Source organism: Cricetulus griseus, chromosome 4 (assembly GCF_003668045.3).
Source record: "Cricetulus griseus strain 17A/GY chromosome 4, alternate assembly CriGri-PICRH-1.0, whole genome shotgun sequence".
NCBI classification, from domain to species: domain Eukaryota; kingdom Metazoa; phylum Chordata; class Mammalia; order Rodentia; family Cricetidae; genus Cricetulus; species Cricetulus griseus.
Window position 1 is genome coordinate 69,162,211 of NC_048597.1, and position 16,544 is coordinate 69,178,754.

Here is a 16,544-nt window from a genome sequence, read left to right on the forward strand (position 1 = left end):
CAGAGAATGCAAGCGTCCTAGTCCTTTCATCTTCACATGGGACTAAGTGAGCTTTGTCGTATTTCTGGCCTGCCTTCCTCTCCCCTCCTTGGAGACACCTGAGGCCTGGGGACTGCTCAGGGCACATCCCATCCCAGCTCCTTCCAGCCCACCCAGAGACTGGCAAGGCCTCAGTACCAGTCGTGCCTCCATCCACAGGAAGAGGAGAGACAACAGAGTATTGGACCTGTTTGCACACATTGGAAGAGAACCTTGGTCCCCTACCCACCAGCAGAGGAAGAGACTCCTTCTGCACCCACCTGAAGAAGGGATGGGAAGAAGAAAATGTAAAAACACATTCAACAACAGAAAAACCAATGGGACATCACCAACAGAGTCTAGGGTCTCTACACCAGCAAGACAAGAACAACACAATGCAGATGAAGTAGAAGACAATGACCTTAAACACAACTTCATGAAAATGATGGAGGCCCTTAAAGAGGATATGAGAAAATCCCTTAAAGAAGTGGAAGAAAAATCAAACCACAAAATTCAAGAAATCTCTTAAGGAAACAGTTCAAGATCTAAAAACTGAAATAGAAAAATTAAAGAAAGCCCAATCTGGGGGAATGCTGGAAATATCAAAGCTAGGTAAATGATCAGGAAGTACAGATGCAAATATAACCAACAGAATACAAGAGAGGGAAGAGAGATTCTCAGGTGTGGAAATACACTAGGAGAAAGAGACTCATCGACCAAATCTTATGTTCAACAAATCCATAACACAAAATATCCAGGAAATACTGGATACGTTGGTAAGACCAAACCTAAGAATAATGGGTATAGAAGCAGGTGAAGAAACCCAACTCAACGGTGCAGAAATCATATTCAACAACATCATAGAAGAAAACGTTCCTAACCTAAAGAAGACATGCCAATGAAAGTAAAAGAAGCCTAAAGAACACCAAATAGAGTGAACCACAAAAAGTCTATTTGCCATATAATAATCACAACCCCAAACATACAGAATGAAGAAAGAATATTAAGAGCAGCAAAAGGAAAAATTCCAAGTAACATATAAAGCCAAACCTATCAGAATTACACATAACTTTTCCATGAAAACTCTGAAAGCCACAAGGTCCTGGATAGATATTCTACCTACACTAAGAGACAAAAGATGGCAGTCCAGACTACTATACCCAGCAAAGCTTTCAATCAATATAAATGGAGAAAACAGGATACTCCTTGAAAAAAATCAGAATTAAACAATACATATCCACTAATGCAGCCCCACAGAAAGTTCTGGGATGAAAACTAGAACCCAAGGAAGTTATCTATAATGAGAAAATACATAGCCAATAGATAAACCCACTTTACCAACAGCCAAAAGACTTATGGGGAGGAAATATACACACAATTCCACTACCAAAGACAAATGCAAAACAAATAAGAATGAACAATCAGTGATCATGAATATCCCTCAATATTAATGGTTTTAACTCATATATAAAAAGATACACTCTAGCAGGTGGATACAAAGACAGAATCCATCCTTATGCTGCATACAAGAAACACACCTCATCTTCAAAGACAGATGTTACCTCAGAGTAAATGGTTGGGAAAAGATTTTCCAATGAAATGGACCCAAGAAACAAGTGAGAGTAGAAAACCTAATATCTAACAAATTAGACTTTAAACTAATATCAATCAAAAGAGATGAAGGAGGTAACTTTCTACTCACCAAAGGGGAAATCCATCAAGATGAAGTCTCAATCCTGGACATCTATGCCCCAAATACAAAGGCATCCACGATCATAAAAGAAACATTAGTAAAAATCAAATCACACATAAAACCACACACACTTATAGTGTGAGACTTCCACACCCCACTCTTATCAATAGACAGGAACACCAGACAGAAATTTAACAAAGAAAAAAAGAAACTTATAGAAGTTATGGCCCAATTGGGTTTAACAGACATCAACTGAACATTCCAGCCAAACACAAAAGAATACCCCTTCTTCTCAGTGTCACATGGAACCTTTCTTAAATCCACCACATACTTGGCAACATAGCAAACCTTAACAGGTATAAAAATTAAAATAACACCATGTAACTTAGACTACCATGCTTTAAAGTTAGAATTCAACTACAACACAAATTGCAGAAAACATACAAACTCATGGAAATTGAACTATGCCAAATTGCACCATCCCTAGGTCCAGGAATGAATAAAAAAGAAATTAAAGACATCCTAGAATTTAATGAGAATGTGGACAGAACATACCCAAACACATGGAGCAGTTTGAAAGCAGTGCCAAAGGAAATTTCATAGCACTAAGTGCCCACATGAAGAAACAGGAGAATAATCACACTAGAGAACTGACAGCACAACTGAAAGCTCAGGAACACAAAGAAGCCAATGCACCCTGGAGGAGTAGACTCCAAGAAATAATCAAATTGAGGGCTGAAAACAATAAAATATAAACTAGGAAAACAAAAAAATAATCAATGTAACAGAGTTGGTTCTTCCAGAAAATCAACAAGATAGACAAACCTTTATCCAAACTTACCAAACAGCAAAGACTGAACATATAAATTAATAAAATCAGAAATCAAAAGGGGGCATAACAACAGACAATGAGGAAATCTAGAGAATTATCAGGTCAAACATTGAAGACCTATATTCCTCAAAATTGCAAAATATAAAGGAAATGGACAATTTTCTGGATAGGTTTTTTATTTAAAAATAGAATCAAGAACAGATAAGCAATGTAAATAGACCCATAACCCACAATGAAATAGAAGCAGTCATCAAAAAGTCTTACAACTAAAAAAAGGCTATGTCCAGAAGTCTTCAGTGCTGAATTCTGCCAGAAATGCAACAAACAGCTAATACCAATTCTCCTCAAATTATTCCACACAATGGAAGCAGAAAGGACATTGCCAAACTCCTTTAATGAGGCTTCAATAAATTTGGTAAAAGCAATATACAGTAAACCAACATCCAACATCAAACTAATTGGAGAGAAACTCAAGGCTATTCCTCTGAAATCAGGGACAAGACATGGCTGTCCACTCTCTTCATACCTCTTCAGTATTGTACTTGAAGTTCTAACTAGAGCAGATAGACAACAAAAAGGACACCAAGGGTATACAATTTTGAAAAGAGATGTCAAACTTTCACTATTTGTAGATGATATTATAGTTTACATAAGTGACTAGAAAAACTCTACCAGAGAACTCCTACAGCTGATAAACACATTCGACGAAGTGGCAGAATTCAAGGTCAATTCAAACAATCAGTAGCCCTACAATATACAGACGATTAATGGGCTGAAAAAGAAATCAAAGAAACATCACCCTTTACAATAGATACATACTGCATAAAATATCTTGGGGCAACTCTAACAAAACAATTGAAAGACTTGTAGAGTAAAAATTTTGAGTCTTTAAAGAAAGAAATTAAGAGGCTACCAAAAAATGAAATGATCTCCCATACTCTTGGATATGTAGGAACAGCATGGTAAAAATGGCAATGTTGCAAAAGCAATATACAGATTCAATGGAATTCCTGCCAAATTTCTAGTACAAATCTTCACAGAACTTGAAAGAAAAATTCTCAACTTTATATGGAGAAACAAAATATGCAGGGTAGCCATGCCAATGCTGTACAATAAAGGAATGTCTGGAGGCATCACCATCCCTGACTTCAAGCTCTATTATAGATCTATAGTCCTCAAAACTGATTGGTATAGGCACAAATATAGACAAGTAGACAAATGGAATCGAATTGAAAATCCTGATATTAAGCAACACATCTGCAGACATCTGATTTTTGACAAAGAAGCTAAAATTGTACAATGGAAAAAAGGAAGCATCTTCAACAAATGGTGCTGGAATAACTGGATGCTGGCATTCAGAAGACTGCAGATATATCCATTTCTATCACCATGTACAAAACATAAGTTCAAATGGATCAAAGAACTCAACATTAATCCAGCCACACAGAACCTCTTAGAAGAGAAAATAGATGGCACCCTCAATGAACTGGTAAAGGAGAAAGCTTCCTGAACATAACACCAGTAGCACAGACACTGAGATCCACAATTAATAAATGGGACCTCCTGAAACTGAGAAGCTTTTGTAAGGCAAAGGGCACAGTTAGCAAATCAAAAGAGCAGCCCGCAGAATGGGGAAAGACATTCATTTATCCCACATTTGATACAAGGCTCCTTTCCAAAATATACAATACCTTAAGAAGTTAGTCACCAAAACTCCAAATAACCCAATTATAATGTGGGTAACAGAACTAAACAGACAATTCTCAATGGAACAATCTAAAATGGCTTAAAGCCACATAAGAAAGTGCTCAACAGCCTTAGTCATTAGGGAAATGCAAATGAAAACATCTCTGAGATGCCATCTTACTCTTGTCAAAATGGCTAAACTAAAAAATACCAATGATACCTTATGCTGGAGAGGATGTGGAGAAAGGGGAACACTCCTCTACTGCTGGTGGGAGTGCCAACTCATATAGCCTCTTTGGAAATCAGTATTGTGTTTCCTCAGGAAAATGAGAATCAGTCTACCACAAGATCCAGCATTTCCACTCTTAGGCATATACCCAAATATGCACATTCATACAACAAGGACATCTGTTCAACCATGTTCATAGAAGCATTATTTGTAATAGCTAGAAACTGGAAGTGACCTAGATGTTCTTCAACTGAAGAATGGATCAAGAAAATATTGTACATTTACACTATGGAGTATTTATCAGTGTATAAAAAAACCAATGGAATCTTGAAATTCAAAGGGCTAGAGCCTTCATGTAGTAGCTGATGAAAGCAGAAGCAGACATCTACAGCTAAACACTCAATTGAACTCCAGAATCCAGGTTTATATAGAGAGGAATAATGAACAAAGGGATCAAGACCAGGCTGGAGACACCGACAGAAACATCTGACCTGAACAAGGGACAGCAGACTGATAGCTGGAAAACCAGCTGAATGAGGATATCATTTTGGAAGTCTGGACAATCTATGGGTGTAGGGAGTCACCCTAGCCCCGCCCAATAGTCCTGGGGCAGGTACCAGGTGGACCCGGGGACTCGCCCATAAGGGCGTGGTGAAGGAAAGCCGGGATGACGTAAGGGAGCTTCTTAAGGGGCTGCACGTGGGGACACGGGCCCCCTTTTGTTCTGGCCGCACTGGCTGGGTTCTTAACCTAGCTCTGGCCTGTGTTTCACCCTGCTGTCCTCTGAAATAAAGAGACCTTAATCCAATATATGGGGTCTCTGGTAGCGGATCAGTATTTATCCCTAGTACATGAATGGACTTTGGGAGCCCACTCCACATAGAGGGATACTCTATCAGCCTGGACACATGGGGAAATGTCTAGACCCAGCTACTAATGATATGACAGACTTTCAAGATCCACCATGGAAGGCCTCACCCTCCCTGGGGAGCAATTAAGGTTTGGGATAGAGGGTGGGATCAGGGGTGGAGGATAGGGAACTGAGATAGTCATATAAATGAAATTTTTTCAATAAATATATACATAAAAGGGAATTCTCTATTTATTTATGTACCCAACATTTTGGTTGGATTAGTTGGTGTTTGGTGGGTAGCTTTCTGTTTTGTTTTTTGTATATTTTGGAGATCAGACTTCTGTCAAACTGGGGTTGGTGAAAATCTTTTCCCATTCTGTGGGTTGACATTTTGTCTTCTTGATTGTGTCCTTTGCCTTACAGAAGCTTCTCAGTTTCAGGAAGTCCAATTTATTAATTTTCAATCTCAGTGTCTGTGCTTCTGGTGTTGTTTTCAGGAAGCAGTCTCCTCTACCAATTCGATCAATTCTGCTACAAGAAAGCTATCTTTTGACTAATAGACATTCCTATTATCTTGATGAGGTAACATTGAGAGCCTCACCTGTATGCACACTATTTTTAATTTTTCATTCTTGCAAAACAGTGCATTCTAGGCAAACCCTGGCTTTTTTTACCTCTTTCTCGAGAAGTTCATGAGGAAGTGCTAGACCTACAATCTATCTCCTGAGTATTAAGCAATAAACATCCATGAATGTGATAGCTAAGTATTACAGATGTTCCTACTCACTATATGCTAAACAGCAAATACAGCAAAACAGTTCCTGTCCTGCTTCCTCATTTATCTCATTCACTGTGGTCAGCCATCGCTATCAGCTGAAACACAGTAATAGTCAGCTTCATCCTCAGACTGGATGTTGGAGATGCTTAAGTATCGATCAGCCCCAGAGCTGGAGCCAGAGAAGCGATCAGGGATTCCATCCCCCTTGCTGTGGCTTCCATCACTCTTAAGATACATCACATACTTAGGAGCCTTGTCTGGATGTTGCTGGAGCCAACCAATGTTGTATGTGCTGTGCTGACTACTCAAGGTGCAGGAGAGTTTGATTGAGGCTCCCAGGGAGGCAGAGGCAGAGGGTGACTGAGTCAGCACAAGTTGGGAGAAAGATCCTGAAAATGGAGAAACACATTATATACTCAGGTAACAGAAGAGAGGAGAATGTGTCTGGCTGTCAGATAGTTTCCCTGAATTGGGATCAGGGTGCAGATGACTCCTGACCTGTGCAATGAAGGAGGAAGAAGAGGAGAGGTATCCAGGCCATAGTGTAGACACCGCTGAGCTGTGCTGAGACAGACATGATGTAGGTCTCTCTTATTCTTCAACAATTCTCAGAGAACTGAAGGAACCCTTCATGCAAATTTTTCTTGGCTAACCAAATCCATTCTTTGGTGAGTATGCCCTCAAATATGTGGGTATTACTTCCTGCTTTAGGCTGCCCAAGGGACCACAGTGCCACCAGCTGCTGGGCCTGTTGAATCCTTAACAGTCATAAACAGATAGGTAGTGTGTTGTCAGCTCAGAATCCAGATTCTTCAGAGGAACCTATAAACCCCACTGAGCCAGATGTTTTCATGTCAGAGTTCTACTAGAAATTCTAAGAAGAACTAATGCCAGTACTCCTCAAATTGTTCCACACAATAGAAGCAGAAGGTACATTGCTAAACTCTTATTAGGAGACTACAATACCTTGGTATGAAAGGATTGATCTGGTCCAGGTCTATTTTGTCTATGCCCACAGTCTCATCCCATGTTGTGAGCATCACACACTTTCTGATCAAGGTCAGAAATACTTGCCTGCAGCCGGGCGTTGGTGGCTCATGCCTTTAATCCCAGCACTGGGGAGGCAGAGGCAGGTGGATCTCTCTGAGTTTGAGACCAGCCTGGTCTACAAGAGCTAGTTCCAGGATAGGCTCCAAAGCCACAGAGAAGCCCTGTCTTGAAAAACCAAAAAAAAAAAAAAAAAAAGAAATACTTGCCTGCTCTGGTCATAGTATGTAGACTGAATTTGTGAAGATCTCTTTATCCAGGTTCTTCTCCCATACAGACTGAGGACACAGAGAAATAACCTCAATGAACTCCTTAGATGGCACAGGAAGCTACCCTTCCATATTTCCTAGGCAGACTTACACTTAGAGACATATTGGTGAATATTGGTGTCTAGAAAGAAAAATATTATGCTTCACAGCTCTCCTAATATATTAGAAATATAAAATTTTAGAAAATTACAAGGCAAAACAAAAATTACAGAAAGAACACAAACTAGAATGGAATAGAAAGCTTGTTATCAAATTAGGATCAGTGAAGTGTGACTGTATGCTTAAAGGAAATGCATGAAAACCTGCCTATAACTTATCTGGCAGAGAAATCATATGTAACTAGCACAGAGTAGGGGATGGATTTTCTGAAATGGGGCAGCCATAAATTTATACCTAAATTAATGAATCATGAATGAAGAAATCATGGGTGAGATTGTGCAAATACAAGAGAGACAACAGGTGGGACTTGCTGTATTATGCTTTAGCTTATCCATGTTTAAGGAGGTCATACTACATATATTTTATTTATGCAACCCCTCTCCTCCAGACTTAGAGAATTTGCAAAAGAAGATTTGGAAATAGACAAATATTGCGGTTCCATCTGAAGATTAGAAAAGCAAAACATCCAAGCCAGCATCTCTTACCTTTAGGAAGCTGAATAGGCAATCCTGTCTCCATGAATCATCAGAGTACAATGAAGTCTGCACTTCTCTCCTCCAAGGTTCAGTCTGCAATCCTGAGTTCCTGTCTTCTCCTGCCTTATATTCCTTTCTCTGTCCAGCTATAATACTCCTGTCTCCACCTGCCTAGTGAATGTGATCCCAAGTCCTGGGATTAAAGGCCTGAGATCTGTTACTCTTTAGACAGATACAGTCTCCTGTAGTCCATGGTGGCCTTGAACTCACAGAGATTCTTCTGCCTTTGTCTCCTGAGTCCTGGGATTAAGGTGTGTGCTACACCACTTGGCATCTATGGGTAACTAGAATGGTTGTTGGAATTAAAGATGTGTGTCACCACTGCATGGCTCGTTTTTTTTTTTTCCCTGTGGCTAGCTTTGCATTTTAATCTCTAGTGGCTTTATTAAATCCTAACCAATATATCATCACAGGTAGATAACTCTGACAAAAGTGTATCTTTCAGAAAACAGACTGATTCATATATGAATTCACAGAGACTATAGCAGCATGCACAAGACCAGCACAGGTTCTAACCAAGTAAAACTTCCAGCTCTCAGTAAGTGAAGTGGACTAAAATTTAAACATTAGCTGTAACGTTATTCTAATTAGTAATTGCTGGAAAAGGGAACATCAGGTTTTGCTTCTGGAGTGCCACTAGTTATATCAACCATGCCCAGGAGTAGCTGGCCAACACAAAACAAATTCCATGCTGTGTGTCTTTGTTTGCCGGAACTTTTTATTTTGTTTTGGTATATTTTTCCTGAAAACTTCACTTTTTTTGGTTTTTCAAGACAGGGTTTCTCTGTGTAGCTCTGGAGCCTATCCTGGCTCTCTCTCTGGAGACCAGGCTGCCCTGGAACTCACAGAGATCTGCTTGCCTCTGCCTCCGGAGTGCTGGGATTAAAGGTATGCACCACCAACGCCTGGCGAATACTTCATTTTTTAAAATAAAATTTGCCTGTGTAAGCCAGACAGCCTATATAGAGCTCTAGGACCCCTAGAACTGTAGAGTGAGAGATTGTCTTGAAAAAAAACCAAACAATATTTTTTGTTTATTTTTGAGACACGGTTTCTCTATGTTGCCTTAGCTTTCCTTGAAGTCTCTGTAGACCAGGATGCCTTAGAATTGATAGAGATCTACTTGCCTCTGCCCCCATCCCCCAATGCTTGGTTTAAAAGCATGTGCCACCATAGTTAGGTCAATTTTTTAAAAGTAATAAACACTTGAGATAAAATGTTCACTGAATCGATGAAAGACAGATTGGGGAAAGAAATGGAGGTAGAGAAAAGAAAGAAAGAAAAGGTAAGTTTCTTTCCTGGAAAAATATATTTATGTTTCAGCATATAGGGGCAAATGCTAGTTGAACAAAATGAGCTGTACAAACACAATATATGAACAAGAGAAGAAATACATATTATATATATGATGTATTAAAAGACATAGGTCCCCACTTCTGACCCACAGATGCAGGATCCATATGCACCTTGTGTTTTAACAAGTATTGATCTAACACAGGCTACAAACTGCAGTGGTTTTAGTTGCAAACTTCCAGAACCCTCTTTTTATTCTATTTCCTACTGCCTTATACAAGAGAACTTTCTAACACCCATTCTTTGCATTGCACTCCAGGATTAACTTTCTTTAGGCTTCCTACTAAAAATTATAGGCATGTCCCTTGTTTTCACTAAATTCACAAAATATTCAAGACTAGGTTTTGAATGACAAGGCAATGCTTGAATGATCACACATAAACAGCTGGAGATCTTTAAAGTAAATGTTTCTTCTACAAGCTTCACTTCTGTGTCTTTTGCTTACAGTACTACTATATTGAAACAGGAAAGATACATTTATATTTTAAGATTGACAGTTGCTTAAACATTAGAGTTTAGTTTCAGTCATAAAACTAGAAATATGAGCCAATATTTCAATATTCTTGGGGATAAAATAGGAATCAAGATGAAAGAAATGTGTGCAAATTCAGAAACAATTTACAAATGATTGCTTAGTTTATTAGATCCCTGGATTGACAGTAAGGACATACACTAACTGTGGGCTAGCATAAGCCTAACATCTTTTCTCAATGTGATTCATGGTGGACAGACTGACAAAATTAGCATACTGATCTAAGCACCCCATGGAACCTCCTCCTTCCCTCCTCTGTGCCTCTTGATTGGGAACAGTCTTTGTTGATCATTGGTCCACAGCTGCAAAGGTAAATAGGCACATCAGTCTTCACATGGAAATGCTCACTGCCACCCTGTGTTCTCAAATCCATCTTATGAATGCATGGGGGACTCACTCTGCTTCAGCATGAGCTCACCTGACTAAAAATATCTGCAATAGTACTGACAATCTGATAAGTAAGGTTGCATACAATAGCAATCAGGTTTATCACATCCACAGATCTTCCTTATGGGAAAATATGTTAACCTAATGTCAGAGGTGAGATTATTTCGTATTTGTGTGTGTGCGTGTGTGTATTTATATGTTCCTATATATTTTTATATACTATTTCATAGCATTTAAAGCTATACATTGTATTTGCATCACCTTCAGAAGAAAAATAATATACCAATGGTTAGAAAATATGAATTAACTGTTACTTCACATTGATGTAAATAGTAAAAAAGAACATCATGGAGAATGCTTCTTTCCAAAGCCCTATGGACTCTAGTCTTATAAACAAATATGTCTAAGGAAGGAATAAAATATGTGCAATCTTGGTTTATTTTATTCTTTATTAAAGTAGTTGACAAATGTCTCCCTTAAATAAATCTAAGTAGGTCACACATGAAGGAAGATGCTGACATTTACCTTTTGTCTCTGGAGAGTTAAGTTAGGATAGCACAGTGCCTGGTCATGAGATCTCACTATCAAAGGATAGGTTTTATACCCAGGCTCAGGTAAATGCATGTTTATGTCTTTCTTCTCCATGTGTGTCTTACTCTGCTGAGCACCACTGTAGGGTAGCATGCAGTAGCCTTCAGCATTGTCCTCAGGCTTTTAACCCTATGTTAAAAGCAGGGCAACCTTATGTTTCTGTTAAAATGTGACAGGAGACTGTGAGTCCCTGTAAATTGTTGGGTGAATCAGAGCACAGAGGATGGGCAAGGCTACTTCTGGAACCAGTATAGAAAGAGAGGATCAGTAACTGCTCTGGAGTGTCATTCCCCAGCATCACCACATCACAGGAAGAGTCCCTGAAAAGAAACAGCTAATAGGACAGAGTCAAGAAATGATTGTGCTAATTCCGAAGGCAGTCCTGTTTAATGTCCATGGTACCTGACAGATATGGAGGAAAGCTGGGGAATGTGACGGGCATCCAAGTCATGTTGGAAATTTCCAGAGATCCCCGCTGGACTGTGTGGTTCCCCGGGTATTGGGAAAATGGTGACTCTGTGCATTGAGTCTTTTCCTATCACCATCACCACCTCCTTACATCTCTTCACCACAGGGACAATTCTACTGCCAGAGAGACTGGGGCAGACTTGAGGGAACACCTGCTGAGTTGTAACTTGTAATTCTGGACAGAGAACTGGTTCAGGAGATTACATGTGATTCAGGTGTCAGCTTCAGGTGTTGTCAATTTCTAAAATGTACATAGTGCCCCCTACTGGACTACGGATTTCTTTCTTCAAATGTCTTAAAGGATGAATTTCCATTGCTCAATTTAGATTCCTTTGTTCCTCTTCAAAATTGCTATTAATTTTATTTTGGTAAGCATTAAAATACTATTATTTTAATCTTCATTGTTTTTATGTATTTTGTGCTGTTTTTGATAATTATTTTCCCTCTGATTTAAAAACTATCTGCAATTGTTCTTCAATAGGCTTGTAAGCTTTGTGGGTAAAAATATCCTTACAATATTGCTAGATCCTGATCCAGCTCAGTGCTAGTGTGTATTTTACTCATCCACACTGTAATTTTTCTGGTGTATTTAATAAAATTAAGTATTCTGTTTTAAGTGTTGTGACACAGGGTTCCTAGAGTTCATCGTCAGACATGAAACAATACTTCCTTTTTGGTCCATTCACTTCTTTCCAGTACTGTTTGTTTTTTTCTTTTTGGGAAACATGAGACACACCTTGCTTTGGGAGTATTTAGTTTCAGATTTTATAGTCAATAAAACTGCATTAAACATTAGTAACTATGTTGAGGTTTTTTTTTTTTGCCACAAAGTGAAGCTCTAGATTTGGACCAAATTTAAATAATAAATGTTCTTCAATGGTAGAGAATACTTTGCTGAAAGTTTGACTGTGTCATGTTTGAAAACCCTGGGAGTCTGTGTTACTCTGATTCGTGGCATGCCATGCTTTATAGATTGAAAAAAGGAGAAAGAAAGAAGAATTATCAGCCTGGACATGTGGACTAATAATAGAGAACCTGAATAGCCTGTGTAGGACACATGCTTTAGACCCAGAGTTGAAAAATAAAAGTACTTTTGAAGTACTGAAAAATAAGACTTATTTTAGGTTCTCAGAATTCTCATGGCTGCTATTGATCTCATGTGACTCTAGTTTTGGATGATTTCATAGCCTCTTCTTGCCTCTGCAAACATGGGGCACACACTCAAATGTATATCTCTGTATGTGTGTGTCTGTGTGTGTGTTTACATATGCAGATAAAATTATCATTCACATAAAATTAAAATAAATATTTTTTCTCTTTTTTTTTAGTTTTTCATTTTTTATATATTTGGATTACAAACAAGACTGAATTACATGACGATCCAAGTTCTTTTCTCCCTCCCTTTCTCCTCTAACACTCCCCCAACTAAAATCCTACCTATCATATGTCCTTTCTTCTAATCTACACTTAACTCAAAATTTTTGCTTCCTCATGACCTGTGCATCCTTACTTTTCTTCCGTTCTCACTCTCATAGCTTCCTCCCCACTCGTCCCATGTTCTCAATTTGCTCAGAGGATGGTGACAATTTCCCCTTCTCCAGGGGACAAAGTTTGTGTTTTTTAGGGTCTTCCTTGTTTACTAGTTTCTCTGGCCGTGTGGATTGTAATCCACCATATGAACAGACCAAGGGAAAAAAATCACATGATAATCTTACTAGATGCTGAAAAAGCCTTTGATAAAATCCAACACCCTTCATGATAAAGGTCCTGGAGAGATCAGGGATAAGAGGAACATACCTCAACATAATAAAAGCAATATACAGCAAGCCAACAGCCAACATCAAATTAAATGGAAAGAAACTCAATGCAATTCCTCTAAAATCAGGAACAAGGCAAGGCTGTCCACTCTCTCCATACTTCTTCAATGTTGTCCTTGAAGTTCTAGCTAGAGCAGTAAGACAACAAAAGGAGAACAAGGGAATACAAATCAGAAAGGAAGAAGTCAAACTCTCACTATTTGCAGATGATATGATAGTCTACATAAGTTACCTGAAAAACTCTAACAGGGAACTCCTACAGCTGATAAACACCTTCAGCAAAGTGCAGGATAAACAAGATTAACTCAAAAATCTGTAGCACTACTATATACTGATGACACATTGGTGGAGAAAGAAATCAGAGAAGCATCACCCTTTACAATTGCCACAAATAGCATAAAATACCTTGGATTAACACTAACCAAAAAAAAATGAAAGACCTGTATCATAAGAATTTTGAGTCTCTAAAGAAAGAAATTAAAGAAGAGACCAGAAAATGCAAAAATTTCCCATGCTCTTGGATAGGCAGGATCAACATAGTAAAAATGGCAGTCTTGCCAAAAGCAATCTACAGATTCAATGCAATCCCCATCAAAATCCAAACACAATTCTTCACTGACCTTGCAAGAACAATTCTCAACTTTATACGGAGAAACAAAAGACCCAGGATAGCCAAAACAACCTTGTACAATAGAGGAACTTCAGGCATCACCATCCCTGACTTCAAGCTCTATTTCAGAGCTATAGTCCTGAAAACAGCTTGGTATTGCCACAAAATTAGAGAGATAGACCAATGGAATAGAGTTGAAAACCCTGATATTTACCCATACACCTCCATTCACCTTATTTTTGACAAACAATCCAAATATATACGCTGGAACAAAAAGAACATCTTCAACAAATGGTGTTGATATAACTGGATGCAAACATGTAGAAGACTACAGATAGACCCAAGCCTTTCGCCCTGCACAAAACTTAAGTAAAAATGGATCAAAGACCTCAACATAAACCCAGACACACTAAACCTATTAGAAGATAAAGTGGGAAATAGCCTTGAATTAATTGGTAGGAGAGACCACTTCCTGAACCTAACACCAATAGCACAGACCCTGAGATAAACAATTAATAAATGGGACTTCTTGAAACTGAGCAGCTTCTGTAAGGCAAAGGACACAGTAAGCAAGACAAAATGACAGCCCACAGACTGGGAAAAGATATTAACTAACCCCACATCTGACAGAGGGCTGATCTCCAAAATATACAAAGAACTCAAGCAGCTATTCTCCAAAACACCAAACAATCCAATTAAAAAATAGGGTACAGAACTAAATAGACAATTCTCAATGGTGGAATCTAAAATGGCTGAACGACACATAAGAAAGTGTTCAACATCCTTAGCCATCAAGGAAATGCATATAAAAACAACTCTGAGATACCATCTTACTCCTGTCAGAATGCCTAAAATCAAAAACACCAATGACAGTTTATGCTGGAGAGGATGTGGAGAAAGAGGAACACTCCTCCATTGCTGGTGGGAGTGCCAACTTGTACAGCCACTTTGGAAATCAATATGGCGACTCCTCAAGAAAATGGGAATGAGTCTACTACAAGATCCAGCAATTCCCCTCCTAGGCATATAGCCAAAAGAAGCACATTCATATAACAAGGACATCTGTTCAACCATGTTCATAATAGCTATATCTGTAATAGTCAGAAACTGGAAGCAGCCTCGATGATCCTCAACTGAAGAATGGATGGAGAAAATGTGGTACATTTACACAATGGAGTACTACTCAGCAGAAAAAAAAAAAACAATGGAATCTTGAAATTTGCAAAAAAAATGGATGGAACTTGAAGAAAACATTCTGAGCAAGGTAACCCAATCACAAAAAAACACAAACACGATATGTGGATTTTAGACATAGAGTAAAGGATTACCATCCTACAATCCACACTGCCAGAAAAACTAGTAAGCAAGGAAGACCCTAAAATAAATATTTTTAAATTAATTTTTTTTTCTGATTGGTGGGTGGTGGTGCCACATGCCTTTAATCCCAGCGCTTTGGAGACAGCTGCAAAAGGATCTCTGTGAGTTTCAGGCCAACCTGATCTAAGACAGGGAGTTCCAGGAACACTTCAGTTGTTACACAGAGAATCCCAGTCTCAAAAAAATATAATATTTTTCTGAATATTATTTGTATGTATATATGATGTAATATCTCCCTTTTATATCTAAAGGGACATTGAGTCTTCTCTTTATTTTGATTAATTTGGCTAAAATTATTACCTATCTTGTTTATTTTCCGAGGACCCAAGTCCTCATTTCGTTGGTTGTTTGTGCTGATTTCTTTTCAATCAATTCACCTCTGATTTTCATTCTCTCTTCTCATCAACTGTTTGGGATTTGTTCTGATTTTTCTAAGTTCTTCGGATGCATAATTAAGTTCTTTGAGATATATTTAGATGTATAAGGTTAGGTTTCTGAGGTAACTTAAAGTGACAGGAAACAGAAAAGAGATGAAAGTTGAGAGCCTGGCCTTCAGCAGGATGAATGGCACATGACAAGATAGTCCGAATTTCAGAGTTGACTTCTACTGCTTTAAGGAGTTCGGGGACTCTGATCCCTCTTAAGCACTTCTAGATGCCATAATGGGCTAAATAGAAGCACCATCAATGAGAGTGTCCCAGAGGGGTGTGTATCAGTGGGGCCAAAATAGATTCTAACTGATGTCAAAGTCCCAGAACATGAGTCAGGAGGAAATTACTGTACAACCTTGAGGGGAACATTAAGTTAATGAAAACAAATTCCCTTAACAACAACATTATATAATATAAGGTTAAAGATAATATTAACACAAGGTTAGATGCAATTGTCCAATTGCCTTGACTATTTATCAGAGTGCTGTAGAGGGGTAATATATCTGTAATCAGATTGTTACATCAGACTGACTTCTGCATAAGGATTAAGCACTTGAACTTTGTAAAAGAAGAAAAAGTCAGTTAAAACCATCATTTCATTGACAGCTTAAAAGAAAAATAGAATCATAGTGAGGAATTTTTATAAGACTATTATGCAAAGTGTCCAAAGACACTGTTCCATATTCTGAATAACTATCCGTTGATGCAAGACATATATCTTTGAGTCAATTATTGTTACCATGAATAGACCATTATAAACTTAGGAATTTATAAACATTAATCATCAAACATGTAATTTCTAAGTCCTACCTACCTTCTTCCATAAACTTTGTCCATAGCTTTGTGCTTATCTTTTAGTCTTTCATCCTTCAGTCAAA

General features: G+C 38.4%; 1 protein-coding gene across 1 annotated transcript in view; it reads right to left on the reverse strand.

The window, feature by feature from the left end:
- Nucleotides 1-16,544, reverse strand: part of LOC113839476 (immunoglobulin lambda variable 3-27-like) — a 108,691-nt gene that overhangs the window by 75,059 nt on the left and 17,088 nt on the right. The window contains 1 exon segment of the mRNA XM_035444710.1: nucleotides 9,831-9,838. Within this exon segment, the coding sequence (XP_035300601.1) occupies nucleotides 9,831-9,838 (8 nt within the window).